Below are 20,534 nucleotides of genomic sequence, written 5' to 3'. Positions count from 1 at the left end.
CTAGATGGCTAGTATGTTTTGCAGAATGATACCAGAATGGTGCAGGTTCAATCTCCTTACCAATCGTGGGAGTTTGTAGCTCCTTCCTTGCTTTGTCCCATGCTTATCCCTCAAGCCACATAAAGCCAATCCTGTCTGAAGGAGAGAGATGCTTTGGTTCTTTGTGGATTAGGAATAATCAGCCGCTCTACATTGTGGGAAGGCCCAAAAGTCCAGGTCGAGGGGATTCAATTCCCACCTGCCCCTGAGGTGTGTTGTAGCAAGTCTGAAAGGTTAACTCAAGTGACTACATCCTGAGAGTATGTCTGCAGGCAAACATGTTGAGATCATTTTGATGATGATAGATTCTCTGCAGATTGGTAGTTGCTTGTTGATCAACAAGGTCCATCCTGAAGCCTAGAGAAAATCTAATAAGATTCTTTAACAAAAAAGGCTCATTTTGTAGATCTAAACTTACAAGGTGTGAAAGTTTGAATTGTGATGTAGCAAGCATGATGGGCATATGAATCTTATTGTGTAGGTGTGAGAAGAAAGCTGGGTGGTTAATTAGATAATTAACAAAAATGTGAATAGAAACAGAAAGAGCTTCTAAAAACATTTTAAAGGAAAGCTCATTAATGTTTCTACATCTGTAGAAACAGAAAACAAACATTATGGGAAATGACAGAGACATGGAACATGTATTACATGTCTATCTTTAAAGTAGAAGACAAATTATATACCAGAAATAGAGGTGCTAAAAATGAGGAAATTTGATTGATTTTATTGTGACACGGACCTCAGTACAGTGAAAAACTTTGTTTACGAGCAATACAGGCAGATCATAGTAAGCAAGGACATGCAGGTATTAGGGGGAGAAAATACAAGTTACATCGCACAGGGTGTGTGCTAAATAAGATCAGCATTATTTAAAGTTAGAGAGTCCATTCATCAGTCTAACAAAGGCAGGGGAGAAGCTGAAATTAGGGAAGCAGTATTAGGGAGAAATGTAAGGGGCTGAAATCTGACAAATGTCCAGGTTCTGATTGTATACATCCTGGTGTTCTGAAAGGGAAAGTTGCAGAGGAAGTGAATGGTGTCAAAGATTTTCTAAAACTTCCCAGGGTCTGCCATGGTTCAAGGATAAAAGTCAGCATATGTAACTCCATAGTCTCAAAATGAATGTTCACCTATGGCCCAGTGAACCTGATAACAGTTGTAGACAAAAATTCTGGAAGCCTGTTTTCGAACAGTTTTCAAAATGCACTCAGTAATCATAATATGATCAAATTTTATGAATGGAAAACAATACTGGACAAATTTCTTGAGTTATTATTTGAGGGTGTAGCTAGTAGGGTCAAGAGAATGAGTTAGGTGGTGCAAAGTAATTCATTTTCTAAAGGCATTTGGTGAGGCAACATACAAAGACTCTTATACTAGATAAGGGTGTAGGTAGTTGGGGATGATGTATCAGAGGCATGGTTAACCAATAGGATTTATGAGTAAGAGTAGATAGCATGTTTTCAAGTTGACAGACTGTGACTATTGGTCACAAGAATCAGTGTTAGGGCCTCCGCAATATGCAATCCGTATAAATAGCTTCAGCAACGAAACTTGGACTAATATATTCACATTTTCTGGTGATAGGTAACTATGCAAATGCATATATGTGAAGAGCACAAATATCTGGCAAGAACATACAGGGAATAAGGTGGTGAATTGTGAGCAAGTGTGAGATCAATGTACAGTACTCGTATATTAAGAGGAAAACAAGACTTTTCTTTAAAAGGTATAAAATTTCTAAATATTAACATTCAGAGGGCAATTGGAATGCTGGTGCAATAAGAATTAGAAATTGCATGTTGGCTTTTATTGCATGGGGATTGGTGTACAAGAATAAATTTGATCTTGCTCTAGTTTTACAGGGCTTAGGTGCGATCATGTTTGGAATATAATAAATTTTACTCTCCAAACTCAAGGAAGAACATACTTGTATTGAAGGTGGTATGGCAAGAGTTCACTAAATGGGTCCTGATGTTAGCGGCTAAGTAATTGTCTGTATTTTTTGGAATTTTGTGAAAATGAGAGGTGATCTCATTGAAACATGGAATATTCAGAAGGGACTTGGAAGGGTAGATACTGAGAGGCTCTATCTGCCTAGCCAGGGAATGAGAGAGATGCAAAGACAGCTTTATGGTAAAGGGTTGCTCATTTAAGGCTAAGATTAGAAGAAACTTCTTAACACAGAGCATTGTGAATCCTTGGATTCTGTACCGCGGAGAGTTGTACATGCTCCATTATTAACTATTTAAGGTGGAGTGGGTCGGATCTTTGGTTTCTTGGGAAATCCAAGGATATCGGCAGGAGGGTGGGAATGTGGAGTTGAAGTCTAAGATTGGCTGTGATTATTCTGATTGGAGCAGGCCTAACAGACCATATAGTATACACCTGCTCTTAGTTATGGTATTCTTAAGCTGATGATATAACTTCCTTCTATGCATTGGTTTGGGGATTTCCTCTGCATTGCATACCGTTGATTGGACTGGCAGAGGGTGTGGAATGACAGGAGTATGAAGCAAGTTATAGCAACTTGGTGTATGAGAAACTCTGGAAGTGGATAAAGACTAAGGTGGTCAGGAGATGGTGAGAAAATGTGTGGGTGGAAGGGAGAATAACAGATTTCAACAGCATCAGAGGCAAATTGTTCACAGAGGGTGGTTCGTGTGTGGAATGAACTTTGAGGTGGTGGTGGATGCAGGTACAATTACAATGTTTGGATAGATACATAAATAGGAAAGATTTAGAGGGATATGGCCCAGGAACAGGCAGGTGGGGCTTGTTTAGTTTAGGATTATGATTGTCGTAGACTGATTGGACCAAAGAGTCTGCTTCCATGCTGGATGACTGTCTATTTATTCTGTTGCCTTATTAGGTACTTTAATGATCTTCCAGCTATGCCGCCATGTGTAGATGGTAGTTTATACACATCATTACCATGTCCAATGTCCTGTACAGTTACATTGTACATCTTCATCTGTACATTATAGGATGGAATGAATGTAACAGATTCTGTTGCGTCCATCATATGCCTCTCATTTGATTTTTCCAGAAGGCGTTTCCAAACTGGAAATAACTTGAACCTTGCTTAATGAAGACCAAATGAAACCTACAGTAATTTAGTGGTGTATGACCATATTTAATTTTTCCAAAAGTTCTCCAGGTGAAATCACTTTCACCTCCCACATTACATGCTGAGCATGTAAACCACGCATAATGCATACTTTTCTGTGCTCCGTGCTTGTCACATACAGAGCAAGCTGGCTTCATCTAGCCTTGATGACTACCTTTACAAAACTAATCCCGAAACTCTGTTTCTTGAATAGTTGTGAATGTGTTTGTTCTATTTACATCAAGGTAAGTATGTGAAAGGAAACCTCTGCTCTACATTTTTAGGTGTAAATCCCAGCTAAAGCTACAGGAACCATTAGAAATAGAGGAGTCCTTTGAAATGTATACTGCAGGAAATTAATTCACATGTGGTGAAATCCAGGTTTGACCTGCTGGAGAGCTGGCAAGTATTCCTGTGTTAAATGAGCGATCGCCATATTGTGTCAGGCTGTCTGCACTATTTCTCACAATGGAGTGGGTTTGTTCACCACATTGTTTTATGGTGGGGATCTCAAGGTTTGTTTTGGTACAGGAAAGCCACTTGTTAATTGAATGAGAAGAAGCTCTTAAATAAGATGTAGTTCATTATATGTTAGCAAGTGTGGTACAGGTTTCATTGATGTGAAAGATGTTGTTAAGAGACAATAGGGGGATCTTTTCTGAGATCCTCAGTTTTTCCATCACCAGTCTATATACATCATAATAGGTGGTACCACAGGAACTTCTCTGTAATAACCCTTTCAAACTCTTAAACCTGTATATAACATCTCCCCTTGAGCTTTTGCTTCCTTTACAACATTGTGAACATAGTTTCCTCTCAAGGTAAACCCTAATCCTTGCAGTCAGAATTTTGAACAATTTCAGATTTCTGAAACGTGAACAATAAACATGAATCCAGATTTTTTTCAAAAATTGTTTTGTCTTTCTGTGCTTTATGATGTAAAGATCTGTTATGCTTTTCAATAAGTTTTGAATAGCTGCAAAATAAGCATCACAATGAAATCTGTATTCCCACCCAATATACTAGCCTTATCTCTCTCCTGAATAATGTTCGTGTTTTAACTTCATATCCTGTAATCCGATATTGAATTAAAGAGCAAAGTATTGTTTCATCCAAGTTTAAAACAACTTTATATACAACCTTCCAGACTCTCTGACTATGTAGTCTGAATCAAACTAGTTGCCTCATTGCAATTTACTGATTATTACAGGAACATCCCTATATGACACCCTTTAAACTGATTTGAAACTCGATTACTTACAGATGAAAGGGAACATCTATAATTACTGATAGCTTGTCTTTAATGTTAGGCTTGGCAAAAGATCACAATGTAAAGACACCACAATCTCCCCATTGAAATTACAGTAAAGTTGTCAATATAGCCTGTTAAACAACTTAACTCACAACAGATCCTGGTTCTTATTCCTGACTGTTAGACCAGTGGATTTGCGGCTGTATATATAAATTCCAGTTCAGTCCTCTGTTTATGCTTGTAAATCTAGAACTTTTTATCTGCAGCAATACTTTTAAAGGAACATTTCCATTTGTGCAAGTCTTTGACAAGCTTTTTCTTTTGACAGAAATTGAAATGTACCAAAATATGGCATGAACTTCATCACTCTCCTTCCACAACCAAAGAATGTTTTCAAGTTTGTGTCCTTGATGTTTTTAGTATAATAGTCGACTGTTGTCATTTCTGAACGTCTGTAGATCGTTCTAACATAATAAACGATGATGAAGCTTTTATGCGTTCCTGGTCACTGCACAACTTCCTAATAGAACTTCAACCCTCACTGAGCCAATCTTGTCGAGCTTGCATAAATCTGAACCCATGGGACACAACAGGAATTCTTTTGTTCTTTCCCTCCTAATCTGCAGGGTCCTTTTTGTAATGTGGCTGTCAAGTCAATAATCTAGTATAGCATTTCTAAAAGAAAAGAAAAATGCACAGCAAGGTAGTCAGTCTATTTCTTTATTTCAATATTTTATCTGTACTGTTAAACCGAATCATCCAGACTTCCAGGCAAGCGAATGTTGACTGAAGTAAACTTCAAAACATGTGCTGTGCGAGTATGGCTTTGGTTGTGGAAGGAGAGGTTTGTGCCATTTGCATTAGAATATATTTTAATGTTCATACAAATAGCACAAATGTACCATTAAATCTTTAATTTGTGTTAGGCACCAGGTGACATTCTTCCTATTGAGAGTTGAACACAATGATGTGATGATATGGGATACGTTGATATTTAACTCACTGGTCATTTCATATTTTGCAAAACTAACTGCAGGCGATAGCTACAAATCTCTCTGCTTCATATCACCATTGCTGTTCTGACCTTCACTGAGATTTTATGACTGTCTTTTGTTCTCTATGGCTACTCCATACAGCAAGTCAAGACCATGTGCCATACTCAGTTGAAACATTGGAAAGATAATTTGGACCAGGGCAAATGGGTCATGATACAGATCCCATCACCGAGTCACCCTTTCTTAACTTGTGCACAGTACATTGGCTGTGACCAGTCAGTTCAGAGTCAGTCCCCTAAACTGGGGAGATTCTGAATCTCCTAGGGCTTCCTGATTGGCCCAGGTTAACCGCTCCAGTCAAGGATCTCATAGGCAACAAGATCCACCAGGTTCCAATCACTACGGGTCACCACTTTGTCATTTTCTGCTTATACATTATCTTGATTTTATAACTTTTTTTGTAGTTAAATGGAAAAACATACAGCAATTTTGCAAATATATAAGTAGTTAGTTACAACATTGGGTTCCTCTTTCGCATGCCAAACTACAGGGTCTTCACTGGTGGAGGGGCGAAATTCTGCCAAGTTGATTTAATGGCTCAGAATCTGTAGTCAGAAATGGAGGAGTAGTGCTTCTTGTTCGGTTTGCAGGTTCATACAGTCTTGCTGCAGGTATTTGAGTAGCGACCATTAACTCCCATAGATCCTTTACAGGAGATTTGTGGAATGTGTAGATCCTTTACAGGAGATTTGTGGAATGTGTGAATAAGCAAGCAATAGCATGATCTCTAATTAATTAGATTGAACAATCCCAGCTGAAACACCGAGTTTGTGCCAGATGCTACAAATGAGAATATAAGGTTAATCATAAAATCATTCATGTGAAGAGAAGTAAAGAAAGATGTGAAAGAAAAGGCTTAAAAGTATTTTAAATTCTGCAGTAGTAACAGAATGCAGCTCCACGCTAGTAAAATTTAAACTCGTGGCGTCAAAGGTTGCTGGCAGTAACTATGATGCTTACTTGGAGTTCCATTTTTTCAGTTTAGTGAGTGAGAATCACAACTTCATGTGGATTTCATGTTGAGTCTTTGTATTAGAATACAGTTTGTGGAGGAACAGCACAAGTTGGACAGCAAGTTAAACTGTACTGGATAAGTGCAGAACTTGGAAGCTGCTGTCCAATTTTCACTTGAATAGCTACTTGCAGCCTTAACATTTTTCTCATGCGAAGTGAGCATCTATCTAAATATATATGTAAAAATTATAATATGGTGAAGCCAAATGTGCACTTAATACTTTTATTTTATCGAATTGTGTATGAAACTGGAAGAAAAGGCATGCTGGATATTTCTAAATAAAACAATGGGAGTGCTGCAGTTCACGAAAGGTCTTCCATGTGAAATGTTAACTCTGTTACTCTGTCTGTCTGTCCCTCCCCACATAAGATGTCTGATCTGCTAGGTTTTTCCAATATTTCCTGTTTTTTATAACCAGTTACCAGACCTGAACTACTGCTGTTGGCCAGCATTCCATCTCAAGTAAGCCAATTATTCTGAACTTTTCCTTTCAATTTGCATTCTGTTCCAGTTGATTGAAAGCTCAGCACATGGAGAGGTGCCAACTGGAATCCCTCTCCTATTTGTTCAAGGACTAGAATCACCCATCTGATTGCCCGAGTCCTGTTATCTTGACGAAAAGAAAGCATGTTCCTCCAGCTATTTGTATTGGCAGAGGTCTCTGTGCAGAGGATGCTCACACAGACTGCTGGTTCAGAGGGGTGGTCTGTGTTGATTTATCTGGTGATAGTTGGAGCATTATTCAGGTTTTGTACTTGGCTTTGGAGCCTCTGGTCCAGAGAAAGGAGATCAGCCACCTTTTTACACTCTGTTCCTCAGGGGAACGCATGCATATGGGCCTTTGAAGGGTAATTCTGTCTTGGCTCTTCACTGTTGATTAGTACGTGGGTATCCATATGAAAACGAGATAAAGAGAAGTGGAGTCCCATATACAGTAACATCTGATTCAGTCCTCTGACAAGTGGAGTAATCTGGGGAGGTGAAAACGTTGCTCCTATAAAAAAGGGGTAATATTATCCTGATCCCTATCCCTAGAATGAAAGGCAAGGGTTCAAGTCCCACTTGCTCCAGAGGTATGTAATGACGGCACCGAACACTGATTAGGATTTTTTTTTTGCAATCCACCTTTCACAGATGTGCAGCCTTCAGGATTTGCCACTTCTGTGCCTGCTATCCTTTAATTTACTGTGCATTCACTTGCAAGGGCAGAATCTCAGAGGCCAGCTTGCACTGGGAGCCCTCAGCAGTAGTGGTTCAAATCCCACTTTCCCCAAAGGAGTGTCATAACATTTCTGAACAAGTTGAATTAAAATAAATTGGTGGAGTCTGTGCCAGTCATTAATAAAGGTGGAACATTTTGTTATATTTGGTGACTGGTAGCGTTTCTTTTTTAAAAATGGCTAGTCATTCAGTTGTACAGTCAGTTGGAAACAGACCCTTCAGCCCAACTTGTCCATGCCAACCAGATATCCTAAATTAATCTAGTTCCATTTGCCAGCATGTGACCCATATACCTCCAAACCCTTACTATTCATATGCATCATCCAGATGTCTTTTTAATATTATAGTTGTACCAGCCTCCACCACTTCATTCCATAGATGCGCCACCCTCTGTGTGAAAATGTTGCCCTCAGGCCTCTTTAAAATCTTCCCCCTTTCACCTTAAAGCTATGCCTTCTGGTTTTGGATTCCCAAACTGGGAAAAGGACCTTGACTATTCACCCTATCCATGCCCATCCACAGAGGCATGGTGGCTCAGTGATTAGCTGTACTGCCTCATAGCACCAGGGACCTGGGTTCATTTCCACCCTCTGGCAACTGTCTGTGTGGAGTTTACACATTGTGTCTTTGTGGGTTTCCTCTGGATTCTCAGGTTTCTACCCACAGTTCAAAGATGCGCTTGTTAGGTGGATTGACCATGGTAAATGAAGGGTTACAGGGATAGGATAGGGGTGGGTCTGGGTGGGATTGTCTTCAGAGGGTTGGTGTGGACTGGAGGGCCAAATGGCCTGTTTCCACACTGTAGTGATTCTCTGATTCCATGCCCCTTTTGACTTTATAAACATCTATAATAATTAAGCAATACAGATCGTTTATAAGTAATCACATTTCAAATGAACAGACAATTCAAAGTAAACAATTTTGCATTGAGTTGAATTGTTGACAGTTCAGGACATTCCTTTTGAAGTCTTGTATACATATTTTGAAGTTCTTGAAAAGATCAAAGATTAACGTTTTGTTGGCTTCTCTAAATGCTATGAGAAGTGACACAACAGTAATCATTTTGATGCAGCTTCCCTATTGATATTTTTTGGCAAGCATCTCTGCACATTTGTTGCTTACATAAGTAACAAAAACAGCAAGACTTCACACGGGGCTTTCCCTGCCACTCCCTGCAGGCTGCACTATGGTAATTACTGTTGTGTTGACTGATGTCATCAGAAAGAACTGATAAATAATGGGTTAGCAACAGAATATTAGAATAAGTACAAATGGGGATTACGGACTGCACCACTAAACATGGCAGTCACTTAAATGTGCGAAACCTTAGACACAGAGCACATCAAAATGCAACCAACTACAAGCAGATAACATTACACGTTAATTAAATATTCTGGGTTTGTTTTGCTTTTTTGTGGATTGAAAATCTTGGTTGCTCCACCCTTTGGGAATGGAGAGGGGTCAGGGCACGTGTCTGTAAGTCTCAAAAACTGGGAATTACTTTGTTGCTGTCTTGTTGAAACAAAGTGAGCAGACCCTAACTGGCCAATTAGTTGACCTCAGAAATTCTGCCCTCTCAAGTCAGTGCATAGTAAATCGTTGGATAGCAGGCATAGAAGCGGAAAACCCTGAAACCTGTGCATCTGTGGAATGACAGTAACCTCAGATACAGCCTCTATGTATAGCTTTGGGTCCCTTTTTGTGCAGCAGCATTTCAAGAGATCCCCACAAGGAAAAGACCTTCACCCAAAATTATTAGCCTCCGTCAATGCCAGAATTGCCTCTAGTGGGGTGGATGCTCACAATTTGTGATTTAATTATTCAAATTCCTCTTGACATTCTGAAGTCCAGTCCCTGATGGGATGACATTCCTGTTGATTTTGTGTTTCTGCATTGGTGACAGTTAATCTAAGAAAGCTGCAATGAAACAAGATTATGTTTTTCTCTTGTGAGTTACAGACTGGCTCCCTGCGTGTTCTGTGAATGGGTGCTGGATTATTTTTAGCAGTGTGAAGCAGTGCCTGCTAGGATGCTGCCAGTTGAGAGTTGTGAAGGAACACTCTGTTCCTGTCAGCAGCGCAGTGGTATTCTGACGTTTTGCGTATATAATTGCAAGAAGAATCTCTTCATAAATGGTCTAAAAAGAACACATGCAATAGATAAAGTACTTTGCTGTCAATATCATGAAAAAATGAGATCTCTTCATTTGTTTTTGAGTCAATATCGAATTGGTTTAATGGGGTAACAGTAGGTTCCCAGGAAGTAATTACATTCAACATAGACTTGAGTTAGAAGTCTACAGTACAGAAAAAGGCTCTTCAAGTCTGCACCGATCAAAAACAAGCATGTAACTCTTCAAATCCCATTTTCCACACTTGGCCTTTAGCCTTGTATGTCTTGGCATTGCAACGGGTTGCAATTATGGAACCCCAGTTGTCTGCCTTGTGCTTCCTGTCAGCTTGACTCAATTGATAGTGCCTCAGCAATTTTCATTTGGTGTATTATGCAATATCGATATACAGTTTGCCAGGTAAGGGTGGTGAAAGGGCGGGGGCAATTGATACACACTTTTTAGAATAAACTATTGGCAAAATTGCAGGTTATAAGTTAGTGCCTCCTTACCCAGTGTCCACACTTTCAGACTGTATTTGTTTACAGGTTCATAAGTGAATCCCCAGTTAATACAATGAACAGAATATGCAGTTATCAGTGAATAGTTATATTTTGTCGTGGTTTAGGGTTACACAAACCAGGTGCATTAGATATTTCTGACTTCCGATGAGAGGTATGTCACTTGACTGTGTCCCAGTTTAAATTAACCCGTATGCTGTCAGCGCTCCTGAGAGTAAGGGCCTATACTGGGGAGATATAGGTCTGATTTCACAGGGTGATAAATCTGATGGGACTATTTTGGAGGTTGAGTGAGCAAGGCTGAGGGCAATGAGATGATCTCTTGGAAAGTCCACAAATTGCTGAATACCAGAATGGAGTTGACTTCTGTGGGATCAAGGAGCAGTAATGGTCCTCCTTATATCACAACAGTCCTTCAATAACCTTCCTGTGAACAACTGAGTATTTACCAGTGCTGTCTTTAAGGACTACTGCTAGCGCCCTTGACACCAAATGGCCCTGGGTAGAATTGTTCCATCAAAACCAAGTCCTCATCTTGAATGATCCACTCTTTGTAATACAATGTGGTGACTGGCAGGCAGCTGTTCTCTGCCACACAACAAAAAGTGTAAATACAACCATCTTGTGTCAAATAAACCTGTCCATCTATTGATAACAGACAGAACAGAACACATTTAACAATAAGAACAATTACTCTTACTTCACGTTACCAAAACATAAATAGACCAGGCAGCAGGCCAGGCAAAATATTGGTAGAGAGATCAGTTTATACTTCAGTCTCAAGGCCAAAATTCAGGGCAACATTGGGTCGCTTGGTTCCGATTGTGTTGCATTTATATTGCCACCTTTGGTTCTGAAATGGGTATCCAAGATTTTTCACCAACATGCTAACCAAAGCCTTCTCCCTCAATTCAGGAGGTCATTAAAAATCGCATGTTGCCTTTGATCAACAAGGTGCACAGAATGTCCTTGTCGGTTTTCTTGCTTTCATGTCTTCAAAATTTGCACCTAATAACCATTCTTCCTGTTGATTGTGGGATATAATATGCAACATAATAATGAAATATTTCACAATTCATTACTTTTGAGGTGCACTGTTTTAAAATAATGGGAAATTTTGATGCTAAGTGAAATATATGACACCGACGACTCTTGTAAAAGGGAGTCTATCTGTTGGTCATGTTTTACAGCAACACCAATGTTGTACTTTAAACTTGATTGATTCTTAATGTTTTATGAACAATTAATTAACGCAAAGTAGCTGAAATAGTAAAAGGAAAGTAATATCTGCAGGGAACTGTGCCATATCATGGAGATAGTTGATCTGCCATAATCTCATTTACTAATCTTTGCTCAATTAATTAATTTCAACAGGATGGCCTTAAGGATAGAAAGTGGGAGGTACATGTGCATTGATGGCAGAGGAGAGTAGTCCAGTTTCATGGTGATTGCTTTTGTTTTCATTTTTATTGACACTTTGGGTATGTGTACTGCTACTACGGCAATATTCAGCTGCCAATACTTGTACGTTGAGATGCTACAGTACCTTTTCAAACTAGGGGTGCTGTGATTGGAGTTGCTAGGGAGTGTTGAAATTGTTACTCATTCATCATGCAGGAAGAGGATGTGTGTCCATGTTAGGATTGGCTGAAACCTGACTGGAGATCGTGTACGTGTTGGGACTCCTACGGCATTAATGCCCTCCTACATCATGATGGAAAAAAAATCATGAGGATGGCGACATAAGAATTGACAGAAATCAGCCCCATGAGCTTGCTTTGTGATTCAGTACGATCATGACTGGTCTCCTCTGGTTCAAATGAACATCGCCATCTAGTCCCACCAACCTTTGCTGCTGTTGTTGCCCAATGGAAATCTAAGTCCGCCTTAAAAATGTTCAGTAAGCTGCCTCCACTACCCTCTGAGGCACAGACTTGTGAAGTTTTTCTGAAGCTTATGCAAAAAAATTCTCTTCATCTCTGTCCTAAAAAAATTCTAAACTGGGTCACCTTAGTGAGTTGTTGCTGCCTTGCATATAGATATCACATAATGCAGTCATGTTGTTATGAGGGGTTGTTTGAGAGTGGCAGATGGTTAGGGGCCGGGTAGGGACAGCGGGAATGGAGTGGAGAGGGAGTGTTGAGTGGAAGACAAATGGATAAGGCCCCACATAGGACAGTGATAACAAATGTCAGAGGTCATGAGATCCTAAGGAATTTCGTATATTGGCACCATAATTGGTTAAGTGGCAGGCAGCAGAAGGTGGTGATTGAGGGGTATTTTTCTGACAGGAAGCCTGTGACCTGTGGGTTCCAGAGGGGTCACTGTAAGGGTCCTTGCTGTTTGTGGTTTATACAAATGACTTAGACTTGAATGAGGGAAGGTTGATCAGTAAGTTTGTGAATGTTACAGAATTGGTGGGATAGCAAATAGTGAGGAGGATAGCCTTAGATTACAGGAGGATATAGTTGAGCTGATGAGTGGGAAATGGAATTTAACCTTGATAAATGTGAGGTTGTGCACTTGGATAGATCAAACAAGGCAAGGGAATGGTTGGATCCTTGGAAGCACTGAGGGTCAGAAAAACCTTGGTGTGCATGTACATCAGTCCCTTAAGGTACCAAGACATGTGGATGCAGTGGTTAAGAAGGCATATTGTATACTTGCCTTTTATTAGCTGAGGAAGAGGTTAAGAGCAGATATTCTGGAAAAATATAAAACATTGGTTAGCCCACAGCCAGAATGCTGTTTGCAGTTCTGGAATCCACATTCTAGGAGAAATGGAGAGGTTGTAGAGGAGATTTATCAGGATGTGCCTGGGCTGGAAAGTTTCAAACAAGAAGTGGGTTTGGACAGGCTGCGGTTTTCTTCTGAGCAGAGGAGATTGAGGGGACATGATTTAGATGTCTACGTTTTTGAGGATAGAAAGGAAGAAACTGTTTCCCCTTGATGGAGGGATCGATGACCCAGTCGGCATCGATTTAAGGGAAGGGGCAGAAGGTATAGAGGGACATGTGAGAAAAAACATTTTCACCCAGAGGGTGATGGAAATCTGAACGTCTGTGCTTGTTAGTGGTAGAGACAGAAACCCAACATTTCAGAAGTACAGCAAGCTTTTTATTAACCAACACCTAGGGGACCAGGAATGTGCCAGTTGATCAAATATTCTGGTTTATCAAGAGGTCCACATAATCAATATTCTAAAAAAACACACTAAATAATAGAAATATTAAGAGGGAATATACAGAGTCATACAGCACAGACACAGACCCTTTGGTCCCACTCATCCATGCTGACCAAGTTTCACAAACTAAACTTAATCCCACTTGCCTGCATTTGGCCTATATCCCTCCAAACCTCTACCTGTCCAAATGTTTTTAAATGTTGTAACTGTACCTACATCTACCCTTTTATTCTGGCCGTTCATTCCACATACAAAGCACCCTCTGTGAAAAAAGTTGCTCCTCAGGTCTCTCAAATCTTTCTCCACTCACCTTTAAAAATGTGCTCTCTAGTTTTGAATTCCATCGGAGGGAAAATTCCTTTGCTATTTGCTTTATGATTTTGCCCCACATGATTTTATAAACCTCTAATGTTACCCCTCAATCTTCTATGGTCCAGTGGGAAAAGGTCTCAGCTTATCTACCCTCTCTTTATAACTCAAACCCTCCTGTACCAGTAACACTCTGGTAAATCCTTTCTGAACTTGCGGCAAGGTGACCAGCACTGCACAAGGTACTCCAGAAGAGACCTCACCAATGTTCTGTACAACCTGAGCGTGACATCCCAACTTCTATACTCAATAGTCTGAGCAATAAGGCAAGCATGCTAAATGCCGCCTTAACCACTCTGTCCACCTGTGATGCAACTTTCAAAGAACTATGTACCTCAACCCCCAGGTGTCTCTGTTCAACAATACAATCCAAGGCTCTATCATTAACTATGTAAATCCTGCCCTTGTTTGTTTTACCAAAATACAATACCTCACATTATCCAAATTAAACCCAATCTTCCACTCTTCAGTCCCACTGGCCCAGTTGATCATCATCCAGTTGTGATCTTAGATAGTCTTCAGTGTTGACTATACCACTAATTTTGGTGTCATTAGCAAACTTACTAACTACGTCTCCTAAATTCTTATCCTAATTGTTTATATAAATGATGAACAAAAGTGGACCCAGCACCAACCCTGCCAAACACCGCTGGTCACAGGCCTCCAGTCTGAGAAACAATCCTCCACCACCATCTTCTGTCTCCTAACATCAAACTAATTTTGTATCCAATTAGCAAGCTCTCCCTGAATCCTATGTGATCTAAAGCTTTAATGAAGTCCATGTAGGCAACACCTACTGCCCTGCCCATCTCAATCTTTTTGGTTATGTCCTTTTAAAAAAAAAGCTTAATCAAGTTTTTGAGAGACCATTTCCCCCACACAAAGCCATGCTGACTTTTCCTAATCACTCCTTGCCTCTCCAAGTACATGTCAATCAAATCTTTCAGAATCCCATTCAACAGCATAAATCACTTAACTAATAGTGTAATTTTACCTTAAATAAAACTTACTGGTACAGAACCTTCTTACACTCATCCTCAATTGACTACTGAAACATTGTGGAAATTGTGATAATACAAGAAATATCTGGAATTACAGGCATATAATTTTTGCCGGGTTTGTCAAGAACACCTGTTAAAATTAGGTTTGCTGCATTTAGTTGTGCACTTGCGATGCCAAAGCATACAAGGCTATGTGCCAAGTGCTGTTAAAAGGGATTGGAATAGTTAAGTTGTTTTTGACTGGCACAGATGAGATGGGCCAAAGAGCCTTTTTCTGTGCTGTAAATCTGAGTAATTTACTTGGATGTCTCTTCATGTTTCAGCTGCACTTATGCAGGAACGTGGAGAATGTTTCCTCATGCTCTGAGCTGAGACTTTGTAGGTGGCGGAAAGGCTTTGCAGAGATGGAAGATGAACCACTTACCACTATATAACAAGCTTCTGCCCTGCTCTGTGGTTGAATAGACTGTAACCACTCTTTATGTTGGCATGGAATATGAAGATTGACTGTTTGGCTGCAGTTCATGAATGGTTTTAGTGAACCATCCTACAATACACCTTTCAGCAGAGACAAAGCTGAGAACATACGCTACAGGATTAAATTATTGAGTAAATAGGAATCGAGAGGCTGAAAATTACTGGTATCATATGACTGACAAAGCAATACTATCATTTTCTCCAAAGTAAATTGTGCCTAAAATGCAAATAGAGCAAGAACCTACATTTTGATCATCGGTTTGTCATGACTTAGAAGTGTTTTTTTTCCCCAAACAGATAAATTGTGTTACGTTTCCACATCCAGACACTATGCCTGAACAGCAGCTGCTTAAACCAGATGACTGGAGCTACTGTGACTACTTCTGGGTAAGGAACGTTTTCCCATTGTGGCTGTGGTTCAAATCCTGGCTAATAGAGATCGCCAGATGTTCATCGCAGTGTAACCCATGTAACTCTGAGATTGCTGGTTCAGTGCACATGTTGCCATCACAACACTGGCATTTTGTTACAACACTGAAAGATGGATTTAAGTGGATTAGCCAAGAAACTGTAGATGGTTAGAATCTCTAGACTGAATGCTATTGGATTGTAATATTTGAGTTTACTTTGAACAAATGAAACAAAGTACTGAGCGAGAGAAAAACTTAGCAACAATAGGATAGAAGTTATCCAAGCTAGTGCAATGATTTTTCACATTGTTGTCATCAAAGCCAGGAATTGTCTTTTAAAAGTTAAATTTTAAGTAGATATTTTACTTTTTCTTTCTTGCTTACTTTCACTTTTTAAAAAAAAATTCTCTCATTCTTACTGTCTTCTGTTTGATTTATTTCTCCTTAAGTTGTTTTCCCTTATCTCTCTTCAGGATATCCCTCCTCCCCTGTGTCCCTGACTCTGCATACAGGTAGACCTAAACCCAGCCCTGTCACTTCCCTGATCCTGAGCTGATTGCAATGAGGTGTGTGAGAAGGTGCTCATTGAAAGAAGGAATTCCATACATTTACTTAGTGCCTTTCTCAACCTCAGGATGCTCCAAAGTGAATGAACCACTGTAGAAATACGAGTAGCAGTTTATCTTTTTGGTGATGTTGATTGAGGGATAAATATTGTATGGGGACGAACAAAAGCTGCTATTTGTGTGGTGCTGTAGTGTCTTCTCCATCTGGGCAAGTAAGGCATTGGTTTAATATCTTGTAATAATAAGTGGCATTCCTGTTATTTTTAGACATGGTTTTAGACATCCAACCAGTGGCAACAGCTTAGCTGTAACTACCCTTTTAAGCATCTTGTAAGTTTCAATGCGATCACCTCTTCTTTGAAACTCTAGAGAATGCAGACTCCATTTGTCTAATCTTTCTCTAAATGACAGTCCTGCCATTCTGGGAACAAGTCTGCACTCTGTCTATGCCAATAATATCTTCCCTGAGGTAAGGAAACCAAAACTGCACACAGTACTCCAGGGGCTATTTATCCAAGCCCCTATACAATTGAAGCAAGACTTCACTGCCCCTGTCTTCAAATCATCTTGCAATAAAAGCCTAGCATTTAATTAGGCTTGTTAATGGCTTACTGCACCTGCATGCTAGCTTTCACTGACTCATCACTGTGATGGCTATGTCCTTTTGCACAGCAACACTTTCCAACCTCATATTATTTAAGAGATACATTGCACATCAATTCTTCGTACCATTTTCTCCGCATTATATCCTATCTGCGATGTTCTTGCCCATTCACCTAGCCTGTCTGAATCCTCCTGAAGGTAGTTTTCCTCACAATGTGCATTCCCACTTATTTCAGTATCATTAAGAAATTTGGAAATATTACACTTGGTCTCCACCACATATGTGTATTGTGAAGAACTGGGGTCCAAGTAATATTTATTGTGGAATCCCATGACTCATTGCTTGCCAACATGACAATGACCCGTTTATTCCTAGTCCCTCCTAAGTAATGAATCTGCCCTGACAGCTTTTAATTTCAATAGTTAGACAATCCCAAACATTGACTCGCCAAATTTCCAATTTTGTTGCCACTTTGTGTTGTAAATTTACCCTTGTTGCTTAATACTGTTCGCAGCCGTGCCATTTGTTTCTCCCGACCTGGTTGTACCACTTTGTGTCTGGGTGACTGAATGCATGAACAAAAATCCCAGTGAGTAGTGAGACAGAAAGAACAGAGTAGAATGGGATGTGAAACTTGGATTGTCAACCGAGGCATCCCATAAACGCTACCAATCATGGTCAGAAACTTTGGAGCATGGCAGCATCCAGGCTTCCACTCTCTTCTCCCCCCCCCCCCCCCCCCACTTTCTGAAGTGAATGAAAACCAAAATATATCTTTTACAGGAATATTCTTCAAACCATTCTTTTTTGTTTCCTGCTTTTCTCAACAGGCAGACAAAAAGGACCCCCAGAGCAACAGCACAATTGCTGGATTTGATATTATCCTTGTGAAACAGCTCAAGGGCAAACAAATGCAGAAAGAAATGGCCGAATTTATTCGGGAAAGGTAATTGCATCAACTCATTGTCTAAATGTTTTACTTGTATTTCACTTTTTAAACTGTACTTCTGAATACTAATGTATTTCCTTTGGGATGTGGCCCATTTGTAGTAACAAAGATAGGTTATGATGTGTCGTCTTTGATCCATTGCGCAGGGAATTGGCAAGAAGCTGTCTGATACCGAATATTGATGAATGTTAAACTTGGTCAACTTAATTATCTTGCTTTTATTTCTGTTGCTGTTGTTAAATTTCCAGCATTATTGCTATTATTGTATGATGGAGAATGCTATAAAGATGTCTAGATAGGCACTTTCACAAACTTTGAGAAATAGCTTGTTTTGTGGTTTGAATGAGATTTTTTGAGAGAATGCGATGAGTGATAACAAAACAAAGTGGAGCTACTGACATGTATATAAATGCAGCTTCCTCTGCATTTATAAGCAAGAAAGACTCTCAATTGTAATGGCCTTTTACACAAGAACGTCCCAAAAATCCTTTTGTTAGACACAGATGCGATCTACAATCATGGCAGTTAATTTGGACATAGTGAGGTCCCATACGTGGCAATGTGATAGCAGACAAGAATCTCTTTATTTGTTAAGTTGGTTGAAAGAGGAACGTAATCAAGGACAATGTTCCTCAATGTAGTTGCCAGGGTGTTATCAGAGAGGGGAAGGCAGCCCCTGGATTTAATGGGCCACATCTTCTGGTCTCTGGATCACCAGAGAACACGCACAATCCAAGACAAGCTTCAAGATTCTGCAGAAACCCTGAGACAGTTGATTTCTGTGGGAGTTGCCTGGGAAGCCTAAACAAGCAAAAAGGAATTCCCATGCTCTGCAGAGTCAAACGTCTGGACAGTTCCGATGTACTTAACCTGAATTAGAGCTGAAGATTAAATGCTGGTCAACCAGTGATGCCCATATCCCGTGAGTTAATTTTTAAAAAAAAAGCGACTCTGGGAAATGGTAGGCAGATAAAAATCTAGTTTAAAATCTAACTGCAGAAGTGAACCTCAATCACTCACTGACCCCCGACTCCTCGGACTGGCCTCACCCCCAATCTGACCACCACACTCAACGATACTAACTCCTGACCAGACCTGACCACCTGACTAATCCTCCCAACCTGACTACTCCCTGACCCATGTGTTGTACCATCCTCCTACCCATTTACATAATTTGCATCATACACTTAAACTCGCTAATGGCAGCTAGTGCTATAAAAATGGAATGTGTCCAGTTTTATGGCAGTGCGATAGACTTGAGTTCAAGTTGAACCCCAGATTTACCAGCTTGTGATTAGTGCTGCCCACTGAATTAGGGTGGACCTTCTTGAATATGTTTCCTAACTTTAGCTGCTGGAAGTGCAGGTTGCAACAGTATGCAATTTCCTAGGTAGGATTTTATGAGGAGGGCTCCGTTTGACGATTATGGCATAATTACATAGTCACTGAATAAATTCAGGCAATCTGCTGAGGTCCATAATCCTCACATCCATTCATTTATTCCTCTTTATTTATGTCTGACTCTAGCAATCCCCTACTCACGGCTGGCTGGATGAGAAAGAAAGGCCAGGAATACGTAGGTCTATTGGGAAGTAGATTCAGTTTTTAATGTTATGCCCAATTTACCTGTCCACTGGGATACAGGGTAATGCAGCCAGTTGATCCACTGTCATTGGTCTCGCCCCCAGAATGAGCAATTAAAATGGAATGTGCCAGATGTCAATAGCCATGAACATTTTGTATGCTTCGTTAAGGGATAAATTTTGTACATCTCTACTAGCACCTTTGGTCTATTCAACAAGTCCATTGCAGAACTTCTAGAATATTTAACAAGCGATTAAAATATTGGGTCATTTCGTTATGCAATTTAAATCCAATCTGACGATTAGGAACAATCTTGCACAATAATTTCAGGGATGTGTTTTTGTTTACAAACTTGGCTTACCATAGTGTCTCAGTGGTGCTAGTTTCTAATTAGTCTGAAAACTTCACATTTGGAGGTGTGTACACACTGCCAAACATTCTGATAGGATGGCATAAGGCAAGGGTGCAGCAGTAATATTCTTTTGTTGGTCTGAATGCCCTCAAGTGTATTTCTTCAATACCACTTAAGAAAAATTCTTAGGTCATGCAAGGCAGATACAGATCAATAAGTTACTTTAATTCATAGTGCATCACCATAGCCACTGTTGTCATAAGTTCGGTAATTTCAATCACCATAAACTCACTTTGTGTATTAATGTGAAATAATTAGCAAACACAATTCACAAGCCAGCATCCAGGTTCAGTGGGTAATATGGAAGGCAAATGGAATGTTAACCTTTATTTCAAAGGCACTGGATTATAAAAATGGGGAGGTTTTGCTAAAATTGGAAGGCACTAGTCAGACCATAGCTGGAATACTTTTCTAAAGACATACTGGCATTGGAAGTAGTCCAGAGAAAGTTCACGAGGCTGATACCAGATATGGAGGGATTGTCTTAATGAGAGGAGGTTGAGTAGATTGTACTCATTGGAGTTTCGAATGGGAAATGACCACCTTGAAACATACATGCGTCTTAAGGGATGCTGAAAGACTGTTTCCCCTTATGGTAGAGTCTGGAACCAGAGGGCATAATCTCAAAATAAAGAGTCACACATTTACGACCGAGA

General features: G+C 40.0%; 1 protein-coding gene across 4 annotated transcripts in view; it reads left to right on the top strand.

Moving 5' to 3' along the window:
• Nucleotides 1–20,534, top strand: part of gas7b (growth arrest-specific 7b) — a 449,937-nt gene that overhangs the window by 372,049 nt on the left and 57,354 nt on the right. For all 4 annotated transcript variants that reach the window (XM_043714439.1, XM_043714440.1, XM_043714441.1 and 1 more), the window contains exons 6-7: nt 15,651–15,740; nt 17,764–17,879. In XM_043714439.1, coding sequence (XP_043570374.1) covers nt 15,651–15,740; nt 17,764–17,879 — 206 coding nt within the window. The remainder of the gene's footprint in view (nt 1–15,650; nt 15,741–17,763; nt 17,880–20,534) is intronic.

This window comes from Chiloscyllium plagiosum, chromosome 24 (genome assembly GCF_004010195.1).
Source record: "Chiloscyllium plagiosum isolate BGI_BamShark_2017 chromosome 24, ASM401019v2, whole genome shotgun sequence".
NCBI classification, from domain to species: Eukaryota; Metazoa; Chordata; class Chondrichthyes; order Orectolobiformes; family Hemiscylliidae; genus Chiloscyllium; species Chiloscyllium plagiosum.
Note: the sequence above shows the minus strand (reverse complement) of the source record. Positions and strands in the feature narration are given on the sequence as shown.